Consider the following 13,270-nt stretch of genomic DNA (forward strand, 5'->3'; position numbering starts at 1 on the left):
AAACATACACTAGTTAATATTTCACTTGAAAATACTTGTGATATTGCTTATTCCAATAAATGAATAAGAAACTTCAGCTCTTTTTATTTATTCACAGCTTTACATTTCATGTGCAGTTTGCAACAATCTCAAAGTCCATAGTTCAATTTTTTTAAACATATTTACATTGTTGTATAATTTTATTAACTAAGTAATTAACGATCTATTTCCCCAAAAACTACATCCAAAGTACCTGCAAAATAAAATATAATTATGAAATTTTATTAAAGATCTAAAACTGCAAATTATAAAGAGAAAAAAATACATTCAGGAGTGGTATATTTTTATGAATTTTATATGTACTATTATGTTTTTTTATGAAAAGAATATAAAATTAATAAATTTAGCATGTTTAAATTTTGTTCCACGAAATAAGATTCAGGTACACTAAAATCAAAATATTTCATAATATACAGAAAGAGCAAAGTAATGATAATATTTAAAACACTATTTAAAATAATTACATAATCCCATTCCATTCCATAATAAATAATTTAAAATATTTCCATAAAGAAAAAACAAGATACATTTTTTTTTAAATTCACTGGACTACATTATATCCTGTAAAATAATTTTTTCTTATGACACAATTCTGCAAAAGTTGACTTACCAATAATAGCAACAATATCGGCTAACATATGTCTTTCTCCTATATGATCGAGAGCAGCCTGTAAAAAAAGAAAATTATTTTGTTACCTAATAATGAATAAATAAATTTATTGGCATAAATTCGTACCATTCACAGTAAAGAACTTATCAAGAAATACAGTATAATCTGAGGTAATATTTAAATCATTCTGAAGTAGCTGCAATTTCAAAGTATTAGGCAGCTTTTGATTAATTAGAAAGGGAAAAAAGTAACATCAACATCTATAAAAAGTTTTGAAAATGAGAAAGAAATACTAAAGAAACCTTTTGATTTTAATAAAATTTCTATTTTAACTATCTATGCCAATTTTGATTTTGCATTATTTATAAAATGCACTGATAAATAAGAGTTTTAAAACTTAACATTCTTTAGAAAACATTTAGATGCCAACCAAAGTTAATTCAATAGCTTACAATTGGATCATTAATTTTATATATATCACTAAAAATAATTCTTCGTGGAAAAATGGGTAGATATACTGGCTCGTGACTAATCTGCTTTTCAATATGCAATAAGCATAATAATTTTTAAACAATAAAAACTATATATAATGCTTTTTAGTTGTATTTATTACTGCAATTACTCATTATTACTCATTTACTGCATTACTACTACTCATTTACTGCAATTTATATTTGAGTTATATAATTTAATAATGAAGTTTATGATTGGTATTAATATGTTGATATATTAATTATTTGGAATTTCATTTGAAAATGCAATTAATGGACATCCTTCATTATTTGACCACTCTTAGAGAGTAGTAAAAAATCAGCTTGTTTCAATATCAATTTCTTCTTGAAGTGTAAAGATATTCAACTTGAATTTTTTATATAAACTGCCCAAAACATTTAGTTAAAAATCCATTTATTATCAATACTCATAATTCCTTGACTATTCTAAATATTAGTTAAATACAATGCTCCACTGGGAAATTATCAAACATTCTTTAAAGTTTTGTACATTAACAGAAAAATTGTGACGAAAATTGGTATTTTTTGAAAAGAAAAATTATGTCTCCCCAAATATATTACAAAAAAAAAAAAAAAGGTAAATATTGTGCTTACACAGCAAATAAGAGCCATTGCTAAAAATTCTCAAATCTTTGTGAACTGGTGAAGTGAAATTGTTTTCAGTTTTTGACCAATATCCTAAATGCCTTTATGATCATATTTTCAAGGAAAATAAAAGCTTAAGTATGTTTTTTTACATGGTAGAAGTTCAAAGGCAGTCTATCCTAAATTTCTTTTTTCTAGTCTTTCTAGGGAAATTAGGAAGAAAAAAAAATGTGTACATTTAAATGTATCCAGAAACTTTAGACAAATAGTGTATATATAAGAGGAATAATGACAATTTTTCTGAAAAGTTAAAAGGACAAAGAAGAAAGCATACGCATGCTTATAAGATTGAAACATGGTTTCATAATAAATCAATTGTTGAAATCACTTTAAAAAACAAAAAGCTACTTTTATGAATGACATTAAATAATTTTTTGACTTCTTTAAAGCTTTGAAATAATCTAATTTTTAATAAATTGAATTATATGATAAAAAATAATGCTACAAAATTATTAATATGTTTTAACATCATTTTTTTTTTTTTTACAGTTGGAAATAATACTACAATGATGAATTTATACAAATATTTTCAGTAATATATAAAATTTGCAAGAGGAAAATTGATAATGATTCAAAAATTACAATAGTAAAAAACAAAAATTAATTACCAAGTGAGCAAATCCTGGTGCTTTAATTTTACAACGGTATGGTCTACTGGAGCCATCAGAAACCAAGTAGACACCAAATTCTCCCTAAAATTGGTTTATCATTATTGTAATAAGACTACACATGATGAATATGAAAGGGGGAAAAAATGACACTTTTGATAAACATGGATAATCAGAATGATTACTTTTGGTGCTTCAACAGCTGTATATGTTGCTCCAGGTGGTACAGGATAACCTTGAGTAAATATCTTGAAGTGGTGAATAAGTGATTCCATGGAAGTCTATTACCAGAAAAAAAATATATAGATGTAAATACTACTCAAAAACAAAGTAACATACAATCAATATGCATTTATAAACTATGATATTTAAAACATATAAATTTTTTCTGAGGAAAGAAAGACTTTCAAAATTTTCTTCAGTATTTCTAAATACATAAAGAATAATTTCTTAAGAATATAATCTTTAATTAAATTCAATTGCAAAAACATTTTCATGTCACTTTTTGCCAAATTATTATTAAGTATCCTAAATATTATACCTTAACCAGTTTTTACTAACTTTAAGAAAATGTACTCAAGTATTCAATTCTAAAATCATAACTTTTGTAATAAATATTAACTTATCTGAATAAAAAACTTTTTAAAAACTCACAAACTCTTTGTATTTGCAAAACCATTTTAACAATAAATAAAAACAATATTTAAAAAGATTTCAAAGGCAATATATAATCACACATTAAATAATATTAAACAGAAAATATTGCTTATGTTTGTTTGAAAATAGAGCAATCCAATATCACCACATTGGTATTTACTGTATCAGTAAAAAATAAATTGACTGAAAACATCACAAATCTAGCCTGAAAAAATTAATTCAGTTGAATTATATTTTAGGTTAAATTTATCATCAGATTTTCTCTCTCTCTTTAATTTGGAGACTGTCCATTATATGAATAGTGCATAAATTTGAAAATATATTAGATAATCACCTTCATCTCACTTCTTGATGGAGGAACTACTTTATGATCATCAACCTTTATTTCTCCAGGTGGCATTTTATTTATACATTGTTCAATGATTCTCATGCTCTGCCTCATTTCTTCAACACGACAAAGATAACTAGAGAAGAAAAAATACATCATTTTATATTGTGAAAACTGCATGTGATAAGACAATAGAATTGAAAAGAAATCTATGAAATAGTATGGCAGATTCCATATTCAATATAATACTGATTCAGGTAACAGTCATAATTCTGGAGTGTAATAAAACTTCATACATATCAAAGAAAATTCTTCATGGCCAGAATTTGATAATAAAATTTAATTTCAAATTTTTGTTTTCATTCTATACTACATATGTAGATATGCATAAAAACTAAAATGAATTTCACAAATAATAACTCACTTTGTAAACTATTTTAAAACGAAAAACTTATTTTATTTACTACTCACAATTTATAAAAGCAGACCAAATTGTAACTGAAATGATATTTTGTGAAAATAAATACAGATATATTGTTTTAAAATATTTCTTCCCCCTCAAAATAGAAGTTATTTATATTTTTAATTTTAAAAAAGTAAGCTTAAAAATTTTTGAAATTTAATGCAAAGCAAGCATTTAGAAAACTTTTACATATAAGAACTATCAAGGAAATATTAGCTTAAACACTAAATGCAATATTTTTCGTTTCTTTCAGAGATTTATTAACATTTAACTATATGTTAATAAATATTTAAAATCAAACTGCATTTTTGATTGTGTGTTTTTTTTATATTATATCCATAGCAAAAAGTTTATACTGTTTTTCTTCATGAAAAAGGAATAGTATGGAAATAAAGTTAATATTGCATACACAGAAAAATAATTAATGCATATTTCAAAGCATTGAAACAATTTCTAATTATAATTCATTATTGACTATTCTTAGATTAAAAAATTTAATAAATACTTACCGGTCATAGCAGTCACCTTTAGTTCCAATTGGTACATCAAATTCATAATTTTCATAACCATCATATGGCTGTGTCTTCCTAAGATCCCATTTGATGCCCGAGCCTCTCAACATCACACCACTAAAAATAAAAGTAATAGGTGAAAATTCATATGCATACCACATCTAGAAAAAAGATTAATATATTTGACCAATTAATTTATTTATTATAATTTTTATCTGAAAATTACCACTTCAAATTTAAATAAAATAAACTCTAGTTTGAATGTTTTTAAAAAAATTATTTATTGTTAAAAAGTATTTCTAAATTAACATGAGTTATTTATCAATGAATAGAGGTTAAAAATTCTAAACAGGAATTAAATTCGCAATTAACTCATTCTGACTAAATTATTTCCAATAGATTATTTAATAAGTATCAGTTCTATAGAAAATAGCACAATACTAGAATACCTAAAACCATAATTCAAAGCATCTTCAGAAGAAACAATTCCGATGTCAATAGTTCTTGCTCTCCAGATACGATTATCCGTCAATAAATCTTCCATTTCATCAACTCTCTGACCAAATTTATCCAACCACTCATATATATCCCCTAGAAGTCCAATAGGAAGATCTTGACTCACACCACCAGGACGAATGTAGGCAGCATGCATTCGTGCTCCAGATACTCGCTCATAGAATTCCATTAACTGTTTAAATAAAATAGCAATATAAATTATGTTCATTTTCAAAAAAAAAAAAAAAAGTTAGCCTTTTTCAAAGAAATTTCATACTTTTTCTCTTTCTTCAAACAACCAGAAGAAAGGAGTTAAAGCACCAACATCAAGAGCATGAGTTCCAACTGCCATGATGTGATTCAAAATTCTAGTAATCTCAGCAAATAAAACTGTAATGAAAATAAATATTTCAGAGCAAGAGAAAGACGAAAACTTATTTCCATCAATTTCAAACAGTATTAGCGAAATCACACTAAATGCAAACATTTTATATTAAAAATCTGCTTATCCATTTGAATTTTAATATCTAGTATACATGTAGAAACTTTTGCATTATAAAATGGATATAAATATTTCAGTGAATGAAAAAATTAATGCATTCAAAAAGTATTAATAATTGAGACATGACATGGACTTAGAAGAAAAAAGAGGAGTAAAATATTGAATTGTGCCAAATTTGTTAACAATTAAAATAAGAGCAATTAACACTTTGAACTAAAATGATGGGCCCAACTCATTAACTTTCTTGCGTAAACTAACAATAAGGTGCTGCACTTATTAAAAATTATTAATTTGATGCATTTTATTAAAAGTTTCATTTATAAAAAAAAATGCTAAGTTTCTATATCAATCCCTCATCTCAAAATTGAGAAAATTAAATTGTTTGCCTGAGCAGTGCTGACTGAAAATAAATTGATGTTCAAGGGGTTAACTGAACAATAAAATGAATAAATTCATACTAAAAGTGCTTGTGATATTTAAAAAATGGAAAATTAATACATAAGAAATTAATCATTAACAAGAATGATAAAATTCAATTTTTGAAAATGCTGAAATCTGCAAAAAGTGTCATCTATAATAATTGCAGTTAATTTTAATCAATTATAATTATCTTTTAAGATGATTGATATATAGTATCCTTTATGCTTAATATATTCTAATATTACAAAATGCTAAATGATGTATACATAAATAATAGTGAAAAAATAATACATATTAAAAAATAATAAAAATTTCAGAAGAATGTTAAGGTAGCTAGAACATATTTCCAATTAGATGAATATCTGCGACAAATTATACTTAAACCTTTTTTCTGATTCCTTTATACTCTATGCTATTATAAATGTATATATATATGATACCAAAAACAATTATAAAAATGTTATACAAATGCAATACTTTACTTAGTATCCTGTTAAGATAATTGTCTCCACAATAAGGCCAAACCTTTTTTAAACTGTAATATATATTTTTCTGTTACAGATCCACTAGCTCATAAATTCTAAATTACACATTGGTCTATATAAATTATTCTATAATTGATATAAACTGACACTGGAAAATCATAAAAACTATTAAAAACATTAAATATAATAATACAGAAAAAAGGAAAGCATGATATTATGATCATTAATAACACATGACACACATAAAAAACACAACTTTGCAATATTATGGAAATTTATAAAATTACGTCTTTTAAAGAAACATATTACCTCTGATGCATTGTGCACGAGGAGGAGCTTTAATATTTAAAAGCTTTTCAACAGCTAAAGAATAGCACTGTTCATTAACCATCATGGATACATAGTCCAGTCGATCAAAATAAGGTAAGGCTTGCGTGTAAGTTTTATATTCTATTAATTTTTCAGTTCCTCTATGCAAAAGTCCAATATGAGGGTCACTTCTTACAACAGTCTTAAAAAGAAATATGACATATATGAGGAAAATTTAAACAAAAAAAATTGAATTTCTTTTTATAAAATTAAACAAATAACATTACAGTTCAAAATCTAATTTTATTTAAAAATAAGGGGAAAAGTACATACTTCACCATCAAGTTCCAATAACAAACGTAACACACCATGAGCAGCAGGATGTTGTGGCCCAAAGTTTAAAATCATGTTTTGTATTTTTTTCTCCACTGGTGGAACATATTCTAATGCAAGAAAGGATTAGATTATAAGCAAAACGATTATAAGTAAGAAAGAGAAAAAGGATTATAAGTAAATTAAATATGATGCATTTCCTACTATGAACAATAATTTTGTCTGTCTACTATTATGTACTGCACTAGGGATTTAAAACTTTCAAACAATGTGATCTAATTTTTAGGGGGGGGGACATAGCAACCCATTTTATTTGCAAGACAAATAATTATTTCCTGTGACAAACAATAAATATTTTTTTAAAAAGAAATTGTTGGAAATAACTTTCCAATTTCGACCACCCGTAATGGTAATTGGTCATCTGTCCTCTCCAGCATAACCAGGTTATTTTTTTTGCGGTTTTACCACATCTGAATTCTAGAAACAGCTTTTAATCGCAGTTTTGTTGTTTTTTTCCCCCCTAAAACATTAGTTTACTATTTCTGTAGGAGAAAGTATTGAATTAAATATTAAGGCATTAAATAAATTACAATTAGGATAACTGCTGCATAGTTATTTAGCACATTAAACAAAATATTATCAATTTTTCAATCATATTTGTAATTAAATAAATTTCTCAAGCATTATTGTATCTGTAATTTTAATTCTTATAAAGCTTGAACACATCATTGTGAATTTTATTTTTTTATTCTTCTAACTCATCCATTTTGATAAAATGTGATGATTTATATATCATTCATAAAGATCCTAATTGTTTATATTTCCTTTTTAAAAATATTCCCAATTCCAATTTTATTTTGTTATTCTTCTAACTCATCAATTTTGATAAAATGTGATGATTTATAATATCATGCATAAAGATCCTAATTGTTTATATTTCCTTTTTAAAAATATTCCCAATTTGCATATAGATAACAATCATCTGCTGTTTTGTAGATTAAAATATCTTTGAATGTTTTAGTGTTAATATATTGCACTCACAGAATAAATAAATAAATAGAATAAAATTTTTATTCCTAACATAGTTTGAACGGTTTTTAATATAATTACTAGTAACATTTTCCTATTCTATTGTCAATTCTTACAATTTATAGGGTTTTTTTTTTTTTTTTTCTTCTGAGAATTTGAATTACTTATTGCATTGTAGTATTTTTGAAAAATATGCTCAATTTTGCAGACAATTAATAATTGAATTATAACAAAAAAATATTTTTCTGCAGAAAAATTTACTAATATGTAGGTAATCACCAGATTTAAGTCAATTTTAAAAAGTAAGATTAGATATGGTTTACTTAGATTACAATACATAAGATTACAATGTAATAATATTATGCTGAAAAGTAGTTAGCAAAAAACTTTAAAAAATATATCAGGCATTCTAAATGATCAGCATGTGTTATTAAATACAAGTATTTTTACTAGCAACTGATTCAGATTATCTTCCAGAAATGTTTAAAATTAAATCTAGAATTACTGACTTTTTTATGCAGCTACTTTATTTTATTTCAATACAAATATTTCTGGAATAATTTAAGTGTCTAGTAATTTCTCAGTGGATTGAAATGAAGGTATAAAGATTTTAATATTTCTCTTCTGATTTAGAAAAACTACTAATTATTATTTTTGTTAGATTTTAACAACCTCCTTCAATATTTTAAAAATAGAATTATAGCTTTTAATGAATGATTAATTATAAATTATTAAATCAATCATTTTCATAAATCATGAAAAATAATGGTGAAACCAACAGCTTACTTAAAAATCAAAACCAAAATGTATTTTTGGCAGGAATATATCCAGTTCAAGGGGGGGGGGGCATGAAGACAAAACAAAGTGTTTTGTTACTTTTCCATGTAAAATATAATAACTGAGTGAAAAAAAAAAAAAAAAAAAAAACAAGGTTCCATTTAGTTTTTCAGCATTATTTGTGAAGAATAGGATCAAATAAGTAATTTGTCTAAGGTGCCAATTACCTTCATTATACCATTTCGTCAGAAATGAAACTTCAAATAATTCTTCTTATTCAAATGTTTAGTAAATTCTTTCAAGTAAATTCTTGGTTAAAATATTAAGACAAATCGATGGGCACAACAATAAATATATATTATTATAAAGTTACAAAATTATATTAAAATATTAAAGAATTTATAAAATTAAAAAATTAAGAAACAGGGGAAAAGACGAAAGTTTTCAATCGAAACTCCTTACTCACAAATGAAATTATGCAAACTCATTCCATACCTCTTAGGAATGTTACTTTAAAAAAAATGCCACCAAAGCAGGTTTCACAAGACTTACTAGCACCAACAATGATTATAACAATTGCCAGACGAAATGTCCTGACCCTAAGGGTTGCAACACAAAAGGAAAGGGATTTTACAAAGCAATTTGAGTTCAGCTGGAAAGTTTAAGTGGGGGAACGAAATTCAAACTTGTTGCTGGTACAGCAGTTGTACCGAGCCGTAAGGAAAGGTAAAAAATAATGTGGAACAACAGTTGTACTGCTCACAAGCTAGAGGTTAAATAGTATTTCAAACAAAAAAAAGGTTTCTATTTCAATGATTGATTAAGTTCATATTCTGCCAATTATGGAAAGAAATATATACATTCAAGATCTTGCTGCAACCCAGCAAAAATTGTCTTGTCATCCAGAGTTTCAGAATTTCTGCATTACACAGGGTGTTTCTGAATTCATCATCACTATTTGGAGAGAAGAGAGGGCAGTAAAAAAAGAAGACTATTTCACACAGATATGTAATAAAGCAAGAGAAGGAGTATAGTACATTTCATTAGTAAAAAGAAGATATACTGAGAAACTAGGATCATTGATCAGCACCTCACACAATCAATATTAATATTAGCAAGCAATAATGTTTTGCACAGTTGATGAATACCTGAAAACATTTGTGGAATGCACTGGTTAGGAAGAACTTTGTATACGATGAATTCAGAGACACCCTATATAACATGCTTAAGTTAATTTTAAAAACCAAATATTTTCACCCCTATTAAAATAAATGAAAAGTTTCAAAACTTGAAAATCCATTAATAGAGAGTAGATTTTGAAATTTAATATAAAAAAAGCCTTATATTTGTATTATTGTATATATCTGTATTTTATTTTATGTAAAATGAAAGTTTTTTTCTATTATTGCATTAAATTGAATTTTTTAACAGTAGACTTACTGACAAAGAATAAACAAAAAATTTCAAAAAATTAATCTACTAATAGTTATAATGAAATACAGCTTAATTTCATGTCAAAACTAATAAATTAAATTCAACACATAAAAATTCTTTAACTTTTTGCCATTCAAAAGAATTTTAGAATCAAAATTCAAATAATTACTTTTAATTTATTTGGAATTCATGGAACTATTATCTAATTTCAAAGGTTTTGTTTAATCACTTATTTCAGACTAATTTTAACACTCAAAGTTAATAGTGATAAATGGAAGGCTATTTTAGATAATATTTTAACTTAGAACATAAGAAATTTTATATAGATTTTTAAATAAAGAATTAAAATATTTATTCAATTTCTTTAACTTATGGTTTTCTATTTATTTTCTCTGACAAAATAAAAACAATTTTTCTCACATTAAAAATAACTGCCTTTATCAAATTTCGGACATTCAATGAAACCATTTTTTTTCTTGGACAACTTTAAAAAAAGAATTTATTCTCATCAGTGAGTTAAATCATGAAAGAAAATAAATTATCTGGCTAATTAAGTTTTTAAATAAAATATTTTTAAACAGAAGATAATATATTTTGAATTCAAACACAATCATAAAGCAATAAATGATATAAATATTGATAAAATTTTGAAAAATATTAATAACAAAATACAAGCAATCCTACCTTTATAACGTGGTGGACGCCATTTTATGCCAGGTGGAAAATATTGAGGATACATAACAGGCCCCTCAAACTGTTCAAAAAATTCTGCATCAGGATACCATGATTTATTTCTGGAAATTTAAATAATACAATAAATGTTTTCTAAAATATTTTTTGCAGATGATTATTAAATCTAGTAAATAACATTTTATTTATACATTAAAATTTAACAACTAATCAATTATTTCATAGATTCAAACCAATTTTGATTTTTAGGACAAAAATCATAAAATATAGCAAAGCCAATAAGCAAAATGGTAAAATGAAACAGCATATTTTTTTTAAAGTTTTTTTTTTAATGGTACCAAGACTTACTTTAACCTATTTTATCATAGATAACATTCATTAAAATCACTTCATACATTAAAATTTTAAACATAAACAATTTTGTAAAATCATGAACATGAAAGTATATTTAAGTAACTTATTTGTTAATTTATATATATTTGTTGTTTGTTAAGTTAAACTAACCATATTTCTGATAAACCAGCTGGTCACTAGAGGTGATTTGCAATATATATATATATATATAACATATGAACCAGGTAGACTTCCATTTAATTGTCTGGCATGTCAAATAATATATTTATTAAGATTACAAACAGAACTTTTATTGAAATCAAATTACCAGGTTTTTATTTATATTGACATATAGAATTAAAAAGTTTAGCATATTGTCTTGACAATAAATAATCAATTATTTATAAAATCTTATAAAAATATAAGGAAACATAAAATATTAACAATAAAATAGAAACTGGGAAAAAATATAATTTTTAACATTCGAAAATCTTACAAAATGGAAGTATATTTTTCATGCTCTGAGAGAAAAAATGAGATTAATTTCTATAGTTTTTATCATAGCTATTTAAAATAATATAATTAGTATATTTCTGATTTAAAATATTTCCAACACTTAACATTCAATTACGCTAAATCTGAAAAATACCACTAGAAAATAAATGAATTTTAAATATTGCTGCTTTTATATGAAAATAAATTATATTCAAAAAAAAAAAAAACATCAAGTTATTCATATACTATAAAAGTACCTCGTTACAATGCAGAATCAGCTAAATCTCTGGAAATATTGAAGAAAGTGGTTTCAAATGATGAATTACTTTTTTCATATTTTATAATTCTACACAAATTAAAATCATAGCAAATTCAGTTTTAACCAACCTAACTAAAATAAGTTATAATATTGATTTGCTCATTAATAAAACGTGAAGTTACATAGAGGACATATAACAGAAGACATGGGTTAATTTCACACATAAATAAAGATTAATGAGTTGTCAAAATAAACCCAAACACCAAAAACAGATTCATTGGGAACTATTTCATCTGAAAAAGTTTCTTGTCACCAAAATTCCAATGAGGTAGTGCAAGTTTAATAAGAAAATTTTCAGTTGACACATTTAAATTCTTCTGTTGACTTTATAGTCATTGAAATATTGCAAACAATTCACATTGTTGATATCTTCTTCTCAATAATGAATTTTTACAACTTTTTGTACCAGAAGTAAACAATGTTAAAATTCAAATAAATTCATATTTTAATTCAGCATATTTTAATTTAAAATATGCTGAAATTCTGAAAAGATGAGATGATCTCACAATAAGTCAAACTGTATTTAAGGTTTTTTACGTGATGAACGTAATAAAAAGCTAATTTAGAGAATATCTGAATAACATGTGTAATATAAAAAAATTTTAACGTTGCAAGAAATTTTCAGTATTTACCGTTGATGGTATCAGTATCAGAATTTAATAGTAAGGAAACCTTTCTTCATCGATTCATATTAAATGGGGGGTTTTTTTCGTAAGTGACAGAAGACGTTGGTTTATTTTTTAAAATATTTTATTACTTTCAGTCGAATCGAATAAACAGAAAGTAAAATATAATTTGATCATTCTGAATGATTTTTGATTAAAAACGTCTGAACAAGGGGCACAATTTTGTTACAAATATATGATTTCCAGAGACATGCAAATATTATTTATACCTTTTAGATATTATTACAGCTCCAAATGAGCAAGTCACATTATTAAATAATGTTCGAATCGGCACCCCTGCAGAAAAAGAACGTACAAGAGATGCCATGTTGTTTTCATGATATTGTTGACCTTTCTGTTTACAGCCAGATTTGAGATATAACGTAGCAATACCTTTTTTTTTTTTTTTTCTCTTCTCTTTTTGAAACAGCAATAAATTATTTAAATCCTAATCATAAGGGATATGATGATATTTAAGATATTATTTGTTTTATGGATTGTAATTTTCCATGGCATGAATACTGAATAGTCACCTGTATATCTCTAGGCAAGAGCGCAGAAGTTCTAGTGCGATAAAAGTTAAAACATCCTGCAATGAAGTGAAAAGAAA

At 25.0% G+C, this 13,270-nt stretch overlaps 1 protein-coding gene across 1 annotated transcript; it reads right to left on the minus strand.

Annotated features, from left to right (window-relative positions):
* Positions 1-60: 60 nt before the first annotated feature.
* On the minus strand, positions 61-13,018 carry LOC129968499 (NADH-ubiquinone oxidoreductase 49 kDa subunit-like). The gene is made up of 12 exons (XM_056082440.1): positions 12,891-13,018; positions 10,843-10,952; positions 6,919-7,028; positions 6,586-6,787; positions 5,147-5,259; positions 4,824-5,062; positions 4,372-4,491; positions 3,406-3,535; positions 2,600-2,695; positions 2,415-2,498; positions 650-707; positions 61-232 (listed from the first exon to the last, which is right to left on the minus strand). Exons 1-12 carry the CDS (start codon positions 12,986-12,988, stop codon positions 195-197), a joined length of 1,398 nt encoding a protein of 465 aa, XP_055938415.1. The 5' UTR covers positions 12,989-13,018; the 3' UTR covers positions 61-194.
* Between the last annotated feature and the right edge of the window lie 252 nt (positions 13,019-13,270).

Source organism: Argiope bruennichi, chromosome 5, assembly GCF_947563725.1.
Source record: "Argiope bruennichi chromosome 5, qqArgBrue1.1, whole genome shotgun sequence".
Lineage (NCBI taxonomy): Eukaryota > Metazoa > Arthropoda > Arachnida > Araneae > Araneidae > Argiope > Argiope bruennichi.